Raw genomic sequence first — 12,832 nt, forward strand, 5'->3', positions numbered from 1 at the left:
ATGCATTCCAGATTATCAACTCTAGACAAGCATGGGCCATACAAATTAATTCCTAATTATACTAAATTCAAGTTTACTTGCATCAATGTGAATCATTTTTTACTTTTGTGCCTTCATGCATGCAACATATGTGTTAGATTGTTCAATGAAATAACAAAATATAAAGAAAACTCTCTCTCTCTCTCTCTCTCTCTCTCTCTCTCTCTCTATGTCTAGTGTCCGTGCAGCTTTGAAACACTGCCATCTGTAGGTAGCAAGTGAAACTAATCTACTAGCTTTGGAAGCATTTGCTTCATGTGGGCTTACTTTTTATATATATATATATATATATATATATATACAGTATATATATATATATATATATATATATATATATATATATATATACAGGGCTATTTTTCAGCAGGCTCCAGCAGGAACTGAGGCCCTTATTCTAGTTCACTCTGACAAAGTATTATTGTGCAGAGATAATTACATTTGGGTGGGGTTTTACACCTGCCTCACCTGCAGTGCACATGGTTTTGTCCATCTAAGAAATATTTTGTCAGAAAGAGTGAACTAGAATAAGGGCCTCAGTTCCTGCTGGAGCCTGCTGAAAAATAGCCCTATATATATATATATATATATATATATATATATATATATATATATATATATATATATATATATATATATATATATATATACTGTATACAAATCTCAAACCAATATTTCAGAATGTATTATATTCTAAGGAGACCATTTAGAGTGACATTTCTTTTGAGCTAAAATATACCAAATGCCATTTTGCCACTTGATTGAACTATGGGTGTAATTTAGCCAGAGATCCCTTATTCGCTTGTGCAGTATGGGTCCGGCGATCGCAAACACAGTTTCCTGTGTCTGGCAGCTTGAGTAAGGTCATACTTACTAAGTATGAGTCACAGAGGAATGTTGCAACCAATGGTCATGATGTTCCTCTAGAACTGTGATCACATTGCAGTTTTTTGCAATCGCAAATGCAGGCAGGAGGTGGTATGTACCTCCTCTTGTATTTGCGAGCAGCTTATCATATAATGTAAGCTTATCATATGAGATCTATGCATATATATATTATTATTATTATTATTATTATTATTTATTTATTCAACAAGAATCAAACATTCAGAGTAGAAAGAACTGGAATTTTACCTTTAACCTAATGTACTTTTAGGATAACAATTCACAAGTTATGTAAGCTTCTCAGTGTTCACTATGATCAAAGCAACTGAAGCATGCCAGCTACACAGCTTGAACTTAGCCCAGCTTGCCAGGAGAATAGGACAGCTGAACATACCTGGCAGTAACGTCTGGTGGACTACAGTGCATTTGTACCAATAAACTCTTCGAGCTTCAAATTCATATCGTTCAACACAATTTTCAAACGCTTAAGTGATTAATAGCAATCTATCAACCTGCTCATATTCTAGTAAAACATTAGGGTGCCTTCCGCCAGTAAAATGGTATGGATTGATTATAGGGTTATTTAATATCACACAGAAGTTTTTTTTTTTTTGGGAGTACTGCATATTGATTTAAGAAATGTGTCAAGAACAAAACACTGTAATTAAAACTTTCACCGCACATTAGTCCACAAATGTAGATGTGGGCTGTGATAAGGTGAGGATGAAATTTGACAGCTAACCTCTGGGAACCTCAGTTTAAATGAATTGGCTCTCTGAAGAATACACGGCATAAAATGTGAAGCCTCTGCATCTGCAGAAACTTTAGAGGTCAAAGGTAACACAAGTTAATCACTATGGAGACTGCGACCAGGCCTCAGGTACCAAGGATACAGTGTATCTGAGTTACAGATCAAGTTTTAAAGAGTAGAATTTCAAATACTTTCACACAAATTAAAACATTTACTTCTTTTAAGATCAATAGGCTCCAGTTTGCAGCTCAGCTAAAGGATAAGAGGGCTATTAATTCACTTTAATGACAGATGCACTTCCACTATTTGAAATATTACCTTAAGTCATATATTTAGAGAATTGATCCACCGAGACATTGATTGCACTTTGTAAGTCGTACAAGTTACAGTGTATATTGAGCAACGCAAACATTAGTTCTGCCCCCTTTTTTTTTTACATTTTGTAAGAATTACTGTGCATGTGTGAGACATGGCAGAAAGTGATATATTTTATTTACTTCCCTTAATTTACAGAGCTACTAAAATAACATTGCAGCCTAGATTCACATCCTCTTATTTGGACAGAAGTCTCCATGAGAAGTCGTAGACCACCAAACTAGATGTTTTGACTGCTAGCAGCGTGTTTTTATGTTGGGAGTTACGGATGTGACATTGATGGGGATTAACTAAGGAAGAGGAGATGCACACTGGCATACTTAGTCTATCCACATTGGATTATTCCCTTCCAATCCTTAATAGATGAAGAGCAGCTGGCTCCTAACTCATGCAACATGTTGGTGAAAACTGGTGTTTAGAAACCGTTGGGCATTAATAATGAAACTCTAGAATTAATAATTAAGCAAAAGTGGTGGAGTTGCCGTTTTCACCATGGCAACAATTAATAAATAATCCATTACCTCTCATGAAAAACAGTGTATTATATATCACCTCACCATGTTATAAATGGTAATTCTGTTGAAATCAGCAAGATTATGTGTTGAGACCCATGTTCTGGTCATCGTGTTACCCTTCACTGTGATGTGCTAATTAACATTTCTGTCAGCTTTGACCAAGTGTCTCTCAAAAAAGTATTAATGGTCTTCATATGCCATGAATGTGTGAATGACCTGCAGGCAACATAAAGGCTGCAAACCTGTCTTGGCTTGCAACAGCACTTGTAACCACTTAATTGGATTTTAGAATAACATTTTTGCAACATGTACATATAGAGATGCAATAAAAAGGTGTCAGATAGTCTGCATTAACTCAATTGGTTAACAGTATTCTATTCTACATTATGTGTCAGTGCAGAGGGCATGTTTTCTGTGTGAAATGTATGACAGTAAAATAATCTTAAATAAGTATACATATAACAAGACATAGGGCCTAATTCAGGTTGGTTTGCTAAGCAGCGGTCATTCGCTGCTTAGCGAGTACCTTAATGCCGCCCCACTGAACACCCTTCCCTCCCGGCATCCAAATGCCTTCGCTTCCTTGCATGTGGCCGCTAGCAGGAGAAATCATTCAATGTCCTCCTGCGTTTTCATGGGGACACCCATAAATCTCTGGGCGTTTCCCTGCTCTGGCCCGGTATCCACCCCTGCCCACCCCCGGCCCTCCCTCACCACAGTGAGTGGCCTGACAAGTGTGTAACTTGCCAAAGCCTTTCACTGCAGGGGTTTGTACATGTGTAGGAATGTAGATACTCAAACCCCGAGCAATCCTGAATCAGCCCTATAGTACAATATATTGTTTGCACTCTAACAAAGGGCCTGTTTTAGACCTGATCGCTGGTGGGTGAATTTGCAGAGGTCTGCGGTCACATAGTTGCCACCCAGACAGAGAAAAAACTGTCCTGTGCAAGTCTGCAAATAACCCGCCAAAATATTGCCGATCGCCATCCAGCTACAAATCCATAGGCAACTCACTCAACATTAAATGGTTTCACTGCACACTGCAACAGCATCGGGCTGATCAAGGCTGGCTCTGATGTAGCAGACTCTCCATGAAAAAGACTGGGCACGCTTACATTTTTCTGGAAACGCCATATAAAACTTCTGATTTCCACTCACAAGCACCGGCTTCCTGTCAGTCAAGTTGCAAGGGGATTGTAAATATAGTAATTGCTGACTTTTGTTGCTGTTCGTGCATGTGCACTACGATCTGTATGTAGGGACAGTCATTCTATAATCGATTGCCTTGCAAATTCGCACAATAGCGATCAGGTCTGAATAACCCCCCAAAAGTTACTTTTTACCTGTAGCTACAACTATATTGGTTGATGCAACCAACACACACACACACACACACACACACACACACATACACACACAAACACTCACTTTACTGCTATTTACTTTTACAATTGCTAAAGTATATTAAACATGCTTAATAAATAAACAATAGTTTAAACAGCTATAGTCAAGCTGGACTCCTTATAGCTTAATGTATATATAAAGAAATGAGGGTCGCGATGAGCAGTTTCCCATTTGGAGGGTCGTTTAAAAATGTAGAATGTTGGAAATAAAAATAGCTTGAGCTGCAAAAAATTCAGGAGTGTGAAATTGTTAAAGGATAGACTGGTTAGTGCATATTTGGAAACACATTATATTAGTAAACTTTCCTAACCTGGGGCTCTGCCAAAATCTATGACAGCATATACAGCAACCCTATTTCATAGTTCACTAATACCCATGCAAGTATTTTGAAAGATTTCCCCCAACAGCCAACACCTGCTTCTACCCACATCCATCACACGCTATCTGTCATGAATACTGCACTCTAGCTTCTCCTGTAGCACATTACTACTGACATCACAATCTCCTACCTGCTGATAATCTATTCCAGGCAGAAGGAACAAGGTACAATGCAATGGAAGAGACATTGCAATTGAAGGACAAAAAATAATAATGAATTAAGTAGAACAGAAGAAAAAAAGCTGGAAGAAATAGCAAAGAAACAGGGTTCTGGTAAAATCTGACTTTAGTAATAGCCTAAAATAATAATAATAATAATAATAATAATAATAATAATAATAGTAATAATAATAGTAATCATAATAATATCAACCTAAACATAAGGCTTGATGATGGCAGTATATTATTGGTGGATCTGTCTATATGGTTTGCAAAACAGTATAAACCTCATTTATTGTATTTATTTTATATTGTGTTTATTTTACCTTACACAAATTTATCTTTAACTTCAACCCTACACTAATGTGTTATATGTTTATGATATACAGTACATGCTAACTGTAGCATTTAACAGATCACTGGGTACTTGTGGCTGTGTTTCCTGAACATATCCTTGCCAGAAACTATAAGTGAGATCAGAATCCATACAAATGACAGAGAATGTTTTATAGCTCCCAGAGAATCAGATTAGCAGAAAAGGAACTAATTGTAAGAGCTCGACACCATAACACCCATAGCAAAAATTATTCACACTTTAATTCTCAATCCACAAATGCCCTCTTCCTGAACTAACTGTAAGACTTTCCCACAGATGTAACATGTTAGCAACTAAAGCTTCAGCCCGGTGTTCAGTTTTCTCCTGATTTATGTCAGGCATCAATTTGAACTGAGTCAGGAGATTTACAACACAGGAATCTGAAAACTGACCCCGAGTACCCAATTGCATTCTTTGATGGCGGCATTTAGCAATAATATCACACTCACAGTGAAACAGATCCTTTCTAACACACGTCGTTTTGCTGTGATATCACCCCAGTGCTAATATTTAAGCTATTCCTTTTATATATATATATATTTTTCACCGGTGACTATGACTTTCCTGTTTACTCTGAGGTTTTAACTTTCCAATGTTTTATTTTTATAATTGCTAAAACAGCCTTTAATTCTAAAAGAAAATAAACAAAGCAGGAATTAAAGCAGTACCTGTTCCGATAAACATTACATCATACTGGCCATCCTCTGCTTCCACACGATCAACCACTATCTGAGTAAACTGATAATCCACTTCAGTTTTAATTATGATTGGACGGTTGTTGATTGGAAAAACAGAGTTGAACATGGCTGGATGACTTCGGGCAAACATGATGACCTCATCTGGCAGATCCTTTGTTGAATCAAAGCCGCCAAAAGTCTTGCTTGGGCACTAAAAACACACGAGTGGACAAAAAAAATACACTTTAGATCTCGGTGTTTGGAGTACAAAAAAAGGAATTCATTGGGGCAAAACATTGCTACATGTTTAGAAGTGCTTTAATGTAAACAGCCTACCAGATATGTAGTTTTCATATATATGGAAAATGCAATAGATTTGTCAAAAGAACACAAGTAAGAGTTTCAGTGATTTTGCGGCTTCTAAAATTAAGGGGATATGTAAATCCTTGAAGAGAGATAAAGGGGGTTATTCAATCACCCGCAGTCATTCCCCGACAGCATTGAACAGGGTATCTCAGCAGAACGAGCCCGACTTCATAAGCAGTCAAGCTCATTCTGCCGAGAACGGCTGGGAAGTGACGAGCTCCCGGCCACACCCCCTTCTCGTCCCGCTGCTGGCGGGACAATGAATCCCGCCTGCGATTTCTCGTTCGAGCAGACTGAGAATGGGACAGGGTCACGGCTGTCGAGCTCGCTTGACAGGCATGACCCCACATTGAGTACCCCCCAATTGCACCAGCCAATCAGCTTCAATCTGTAATTTTATCTCTCTTCCCTTTATCTCTTTGCAAGGCTGATCTCTCCCCTTGTGTGGCTTTCTAGCAGATACTAAGAATAGTCTAGTATCCACACAACACTAACCAGAAGGGAACTTTTGAGCACAAATTGTATTTCTTTAATAGGACTATAATATTTATTGATGTACAACCTCATGGTTTTGAGATTCTCTGACTTGTAATCATTTTGTAATTACACATATTAAAGCCTTCTTTTTTTTACTGTAGTATTACAGAAAAAGGGATTACAGTATATTAACATGTGAGGCATACATATTATACTTCCTCTATTTGAAGACAAAAACAACATCTACAAATCGGTATCAGCTTCCATCAATTAGTTGCACTCTATGGTTTACTAGTTAGCCTACAATGAAAAGCTCAGTGGGGACAAGATATTAGCAGTGAAGTGGCAGGAAGAATTACATAAGTCACAAAGATAAATCGTGTACACAATAACACCATTGTTTTCATTTATTGCATTCAAACCAATTTACAGAAGATTGGAGATTAATGTGTCTTGGTGGTGAGTATTTAGTTTCTAGTTAAATAAAGACAGGATACTTTCCCATTGAAATCACATTTCAGTTTTATACTGAACACATGCACAAATCAGCTTAATGTGTACAGTAAATGAATGAAGCACATTTTATAGCCCAGATTCCATGAAATAAATATTTAAACCAGAAGTATAGATTCCACAATAATTTACAGAAAGGAGGAAAATCAATCATCTCTGTTTTAACCTTGATTGACTGCGATTAATATTTAAATAGCAATGGTATAAAATCAATAGTGACACAAACAATCTGGCTAACTATCTATTGAACAGATATCGAAGTTCACATTTTTTCTGAGCTGAATTAAACATTTTCCAGAAAGCAGTTATAAGCTTCAAACTGAAACATTTGTTTTATATTTTATTAAAGATACACATTTGTATCTGGACCTGGCAACACCATGTATTGTGCACTACTGTATAAACATTATTCAGTTCTTCTACATTGTAGCATTTAATCGTGCCATTTAATGGGCAGTGGAGTGTGTGGTTAGTAGTTTGTTTTTCATTAACACTTATTTTTAAAATGCAAAGGCAGATCTACATTGCACTTTATATGTACAAGTGCTCATATTCATCTAGATTTGCAGATTGTAGGGTGCACCATTTTCCTTTCTTGACCTACCTTCATATACTGTAGGTCTTAAGGTAGTCATAAAAACGTGAACATATCAGGACATTTTTTTTGTATCTTATTTAAAAGTAAAACAGTCATGATGTGATCTTTGCCTATAGGTCACATCTATAGGATTTCCTTAGTGGCCAAATATGTGTCCAATTTTTATATAAATTCATTAACAGTAGTTGCTGTAATCACCCCCCACCTGCAATGAGTTCCAGAATTTTACTTCTCTAAGGGTGATCAATCCTCTTCTTAATTCAGTATGGAATTTATTTTCCCCGAGCCTCAGTACATGCCCGTGTGTCCTAAGTATAGGCCTGTTCGTTTTGCTACCTTTCTTCCATATTGGTACTATGTTAGCTATACACCAGTCCCTTGGTATCATCCGCAAGTTTATTGATTCTTTGGATAACAGATATAACGGTAGTGCTATGACAGAACTCTATTATTTTAGTATTCTAATGTGTATTTTGTCAGGGCCAGGAGATTAGTTCCTATTTAGGTCTCAACATACTCAGAATGACGGATGAAACTGCTTAACTGGGCCATGAAGTCTACCTTGAAAGATGTAGACCATGGCCTGGCTACATCTACAAAGGGTTACATGACCTTATTTTTAAAAATGATACCATGGGTTGCACTCATACCATCCCCAAGTGGGGGTGGCAAAGGGGGCTGCTCAGTGCTAGCTTCCAGGAGCCATTATGCACATGCTAAAAGGCCTTCTAATGTGTCCTCAAACAACAGATTTGCATACAAGTATGAAAAAGGCTCTTTATTATCTACCACACATGTCTTCAACCTGTGACCCTCCAGATGTTGTAGAACTACATGTCCCAGCATGCCCTGACAGGTTTGGCATGCTCTCATAGGAAAAAATGTGGCAATGCATGTTGGAAAATGTAGTTTCACAACATCTGGGAGGGCCACAGGTTGAAGACCCATGATCTACCACATGTACACACAGATATACACTAGGGTTAATTTTTGTCAGAAGCCAATTTACCTGCCAGTGTATATTTGTATCGTGGGAGGAATCCAAAATATCCATTGAAAACTCAAAAAAGCACAGGAAAAATGAGCATATTTTGCACATTTAAGACCATGGTAGAAATTGATCCCCAAACCTCAGTGCTGTAAGGAAGTAATGCTAACCATTATAACAACAATGCTATGTGTATTTGCCACCACCACATTAGAATGAAACTAAAGCAAATATCCAAAGTACTGACAAAAATCAATGTTTCTACACATCTTCCAAATTCAAACCATAACATTCAATTAATATATCCTAATGTTCAAACGGTATCTCTTAACATTGCCACAGCACCAAATGTCCTCCAAGGTTCACTCCATACCTCCCAACGTTGCCACCATACAGTTTCCCCGCAATGTTCTCACCTTAACCCTTTTAGTGCTAACATCTCTGTGAGAGATGCTCAAAATATCTACTAAAAATGCCAGCATCACTCACATTTGTTATATAAATTCAAAAACAGTTATTACAATAACCTATTGCAATTCTAAGGTAGTTAACACATATTGAGTAAGATTTAATAAAATAAGAGATTCAGAAAGTGAGAGATTTGGTAAGAAATCTCCAGGTTTTTTTTAAAGCTGCAATCATTTACACTTCAAAATCAAACTGGTTTTGCAGTGTAAATGATTGCCACTTTAAAAAACTGGAGATTTCTTACCAAATCACTCACTTTCTGCATCTCTCATCCATTTTAATTCCCCCTATATATCAATGTTAAATTAGTGTTTACTTTAAAGTATAAATTATATTTGATTGTAGAAGTCTGCTTGCACCAAGAATTATGTATGACTTTGCTTTCAGGAATACAGTTTATTTTACATTTACCATGATGCTACTTACAGTTCCTGGTCTGGGATAAGGAACTCGACCTTGATACGGCACCCACTGGTAATTAGGACCATCTCTGTGAGCATATGGACCCAAGAACACTCTTCGAACATCAGACAAGCTGTACATGCATACAGCGGAACCTTTGAATACATTACTATAAAGAAAAGCATTAATGTTCTGGTTAATGTCTTCAAAAAGATAGTATAAACAAAACACCACTGTACAATGGCCATTTGCAACCCTCTTAAACATTGTATCGTTATACAAACCTTTTAAAAAAAATCTGACTAGTTACAGCTTTCTACAAATAAAACATTTGTAAATTTTAGTGTAGTAAAACTTTTGAAGAAAACTGTTAAAATTTAAACAATGTAAAAAACCATATGACAGGAGGTTATTGGGTAAATTGGCTATGTTTTATTGAAAATGATAAACATAATAAATAATTCTGGCCCAATAAAGGAAGAACACATTAATGTACCTTGAAGTTGTAAACACTGCATATACAACTGGATTTTTGGGATCTTTGGAATTCATTAAATAAACATCCTCTGAAATAGAAAATAGACACAGAAAATAATAGAAATAAATAAAAATAGCATTTTAAAATAATACATTTCTACATGTCTGACTATTAGGAAATGAAATATCTCTTCAGAAAACCTACCTTTAGGTGTGAAGTTGAGACATATATTATTGGAATTCCTACATTGGGTATTCATTTATTGCCATTTTTCTACTAGTCAAAAACTACACCATGGTCGAAAACCACATGGAACAGCGTATTCACAGCCAATCCATGTGTTTTCAAACACGATTGCTCAAAAAATTTCTGGGCATTTCTTAAATTCGTAAAGCTGAAAAAAATGGACTAAATGAATCCACCCCCCCATTTTCAAGTGTTCATCTGTATCAAGTAATTATACATTTTGCTTAAAGCATTTCTCTTACTAGCCTCAGGTCATTTCACTTTTACATAGGCCATAAAAACATCACAACATACTGTATAATAATTAGCAAAGGGAACCCAATTTCTCAGCATTCTTCATTTTATCAATATCACTTGGTGTTTGTAGAGTTAATTATATTGCTTTTCTGAGAGCTCATGGAATATACATATATAACAAATCAAATACATAAATAACAAATCAACAATTCCCCCATTGGCCTTTTTTGGCCAAAAAAAAACATGTGGGATGCTTGCTTGTTTTTAGGGACAAAAAATAATGCAAGGCCTTTTCTCCAGTGGCATACTTGGAGAGGCATCATTACCACTTTTCTGGACAGGTAGAGCCATCTCTTAGCTTATAGTCTCCAAGGCAGTGGGATAACCAAACTTAGGCAGTCACCCCTCAGTGTGAGTGCAAACAGCCCATGAAGTAATAACTTTCATTCATTAGCATTAAGCAATTTGAAGATTGTTACCCCTTTCACGTCACACCTAATTACTGGGTTCATGCTGGTTTCTTACCAGTTTGACCCGGTAATTGGTGCAATGTAAAAGGGGTTACCGGTTACAGCAAACTGGTAGCAACAGCAATATGAACCAGTTAAAAAGAAGGGTTCCTACAGGTCCGATACCATGTTGCTTTATGGTGTGCATGGGTTAATCGGATCGAGCGACCCATTTTCCATTCACACTGTGGAGGAGGCAGTACTTGGAGCAGCGCCAGCTCTAAGCGCTGTCTCCTCCCCTGCTCCCAATAATGTCAGCAAACCGGCAATATTGTCGGTTCGCTGATGGGATATGCACATGCAGGGTCGTATCGGCACTGAACCGTTTCAAAGTTCCGGTGCGACCCTGCATCTGCTGGCTGAAAGCAGTATTAATTAGAAAGTACAGGAAATTGGTTTCAGTAAGAAACATGGCTTGGAGGAATTGGAAGATATCTGTGTCATGGTGCTCTCTTTGAAGAATACCCACCTACATGATAGGATGTAAGTGCGTGAACTAGAACGTCCATGTTTGACCTTAGGAAAAAGGGCAAATGATCTAATATTTTAAAGTGAAATATGTGAAAAAATAAAATTTATACATTTCTCTCAATCTTCAAAAATTTCAGTGGCTTATACTTACGTAACTCATCAAAATGCGTGTCAATTCCATTAGGACCTGGCACAGAACAAATTAAACGAGCCTTTAGAAAAGTTGTCCATTTGTTAACCAGACTTCTGTGTCCACCAAAGTCATTCTGCCAAGTAAAAATGTGACAAACTGCGATCAGATTACTTATGCTTTATTAGAGCAATTCCTTCAAGCTCTAAACTAGCAACAATTATAGCAACAATTACCATACATCTAAATCTTACATTTGCCTTCTAATCATATATCATAGAGATCGTCTATAACCAAATCTGCACTTTGTAAGACACTACACTAAAATCTAACCTTTAGTACAAGAAATGCATACAGCATGCGCATTGAGTTATAGCATGCTTCAGCAATGTAAGTTTATCTGATATAAATTATGTTGCTGTGCAATATGTTAGTGTGTTTAGTCTCTTGGGGAAAAAACATGATTTTGTTCTACATTTGGAAAATATTTTAAATGTGTTACTCATATGGATTTGTGGTTTTTGTCATCACAGCACACACTCTTGAGGAGAGTTTGATGAATAACATATCCAAATGCCATTGGGCATAAATATACATATGTATTTTACCCTAAAACACTTTGAACATCTGGTGTACGATCCCTTATTAAAAAATAATAATACGTCTTTTTATGAGGAAAGTGCAAAAATAATGGACAGCAATCTGTTGCCAAATAGTTGTTTCTCTTTGAATAATAAAGAAGTAAGTCTGTAACTAGTACAAACACAAAGTGTTGAGCAGATTTTGTTTTCCTCTTGGTGAAGGAGACCATTCATATTGTGACCTACAGGGCTGCTATAAGAAATCGTGGGACCTGGGACTGATCCCCCCTGACACAGACACACGCACGCACACACGCACGCACACACACACACACACACACACACACACACAAAACCTCCACTCCCAACTCCACCACAGAGGTAGATGAAGAGGAAAAAGTAATGGGGAGAACTGGGGTGGGGATGTTTAGAGGCAATTTTTAGGAACACCAGCAGGGGAAGCGAGCAGACTTGGGCATCTAGTTTGAATGGATCTCCTTGCCAATGTTCTCTTTCCTGCTTCTATCTCCCCTCACCGCTGAGCTGACAGGCTGCCTGCTGGCAGGTTTAGCCAGTGTGGGGCCACCTCAGAGCCTGCGCCAGACTGCATATGTGTGTGCATGCAGGGCCTGTCAGATGGGAGCCATAAGGACCGGTGATGGGGGAGGTGTTCTCTCATGTTACTAGTATCCAGCCACTGCTTCTGCTGGGTGCTGGAGGATAAAAGCATTTGTATATGGCTGCATTTTGTATATGGCTCACTGGGCTCTCCCTCCTGCATGGAGCTGTAACTGTCTATCAACTCCCAA

At 37.5% G+C, this 12,832-nt stretch overlaps 1 protein-coding gene across 2 annotated transcripts in view; it reads right to left on the reverse strand.

Annotated features, from left to right (window-relative positions):
- Positions 1 to 12,832, reverse strand: part of SEMA3A (semaphorin 3A) — a 221,723-nt gene that overhangs the window by 39,076 nt on the left and 169,815 nt on the right. For both annotated transcript variants that reach the window (XM_083183085.1, XM_083183084.1), the window contains exons 8-11: positions 11,464 to 11,578; positions 9,868 to 9,937; positions 9,396 to 9,540; positions 5,551 to 5,770 (exon numbers count right to left, since the gene is read on the reverse strand). In XM_083183085.1, coding sequence (XP_083039211.1) covers positions 5,551 to 5,770; positions 9,396 to 9,540; positions 9,868 to 9,937; positions 11,464 to 11,578 — 550 coding nt within the window. The remainder of the gene's footprint in view (positions 1 to 5,550; positions 5,771 to 9,395; positions 9,541 to 9,867; positions 9,938 to 11,463; positions 11,579 to 12,832) is intronic.

The sequence above is a fragment of the Crinia signifera genome, chromosome 4, assembly GCF_055691185.1.
Source record: "Crinia signifera chromosome 4, ASM5569118v1, whole genome shotgun sequence".
NCBI lineage: Eukaryota > Metazoa > Chordata > Amphibia > Anura > Myobatrachidae > Crinia > Crinia signifera.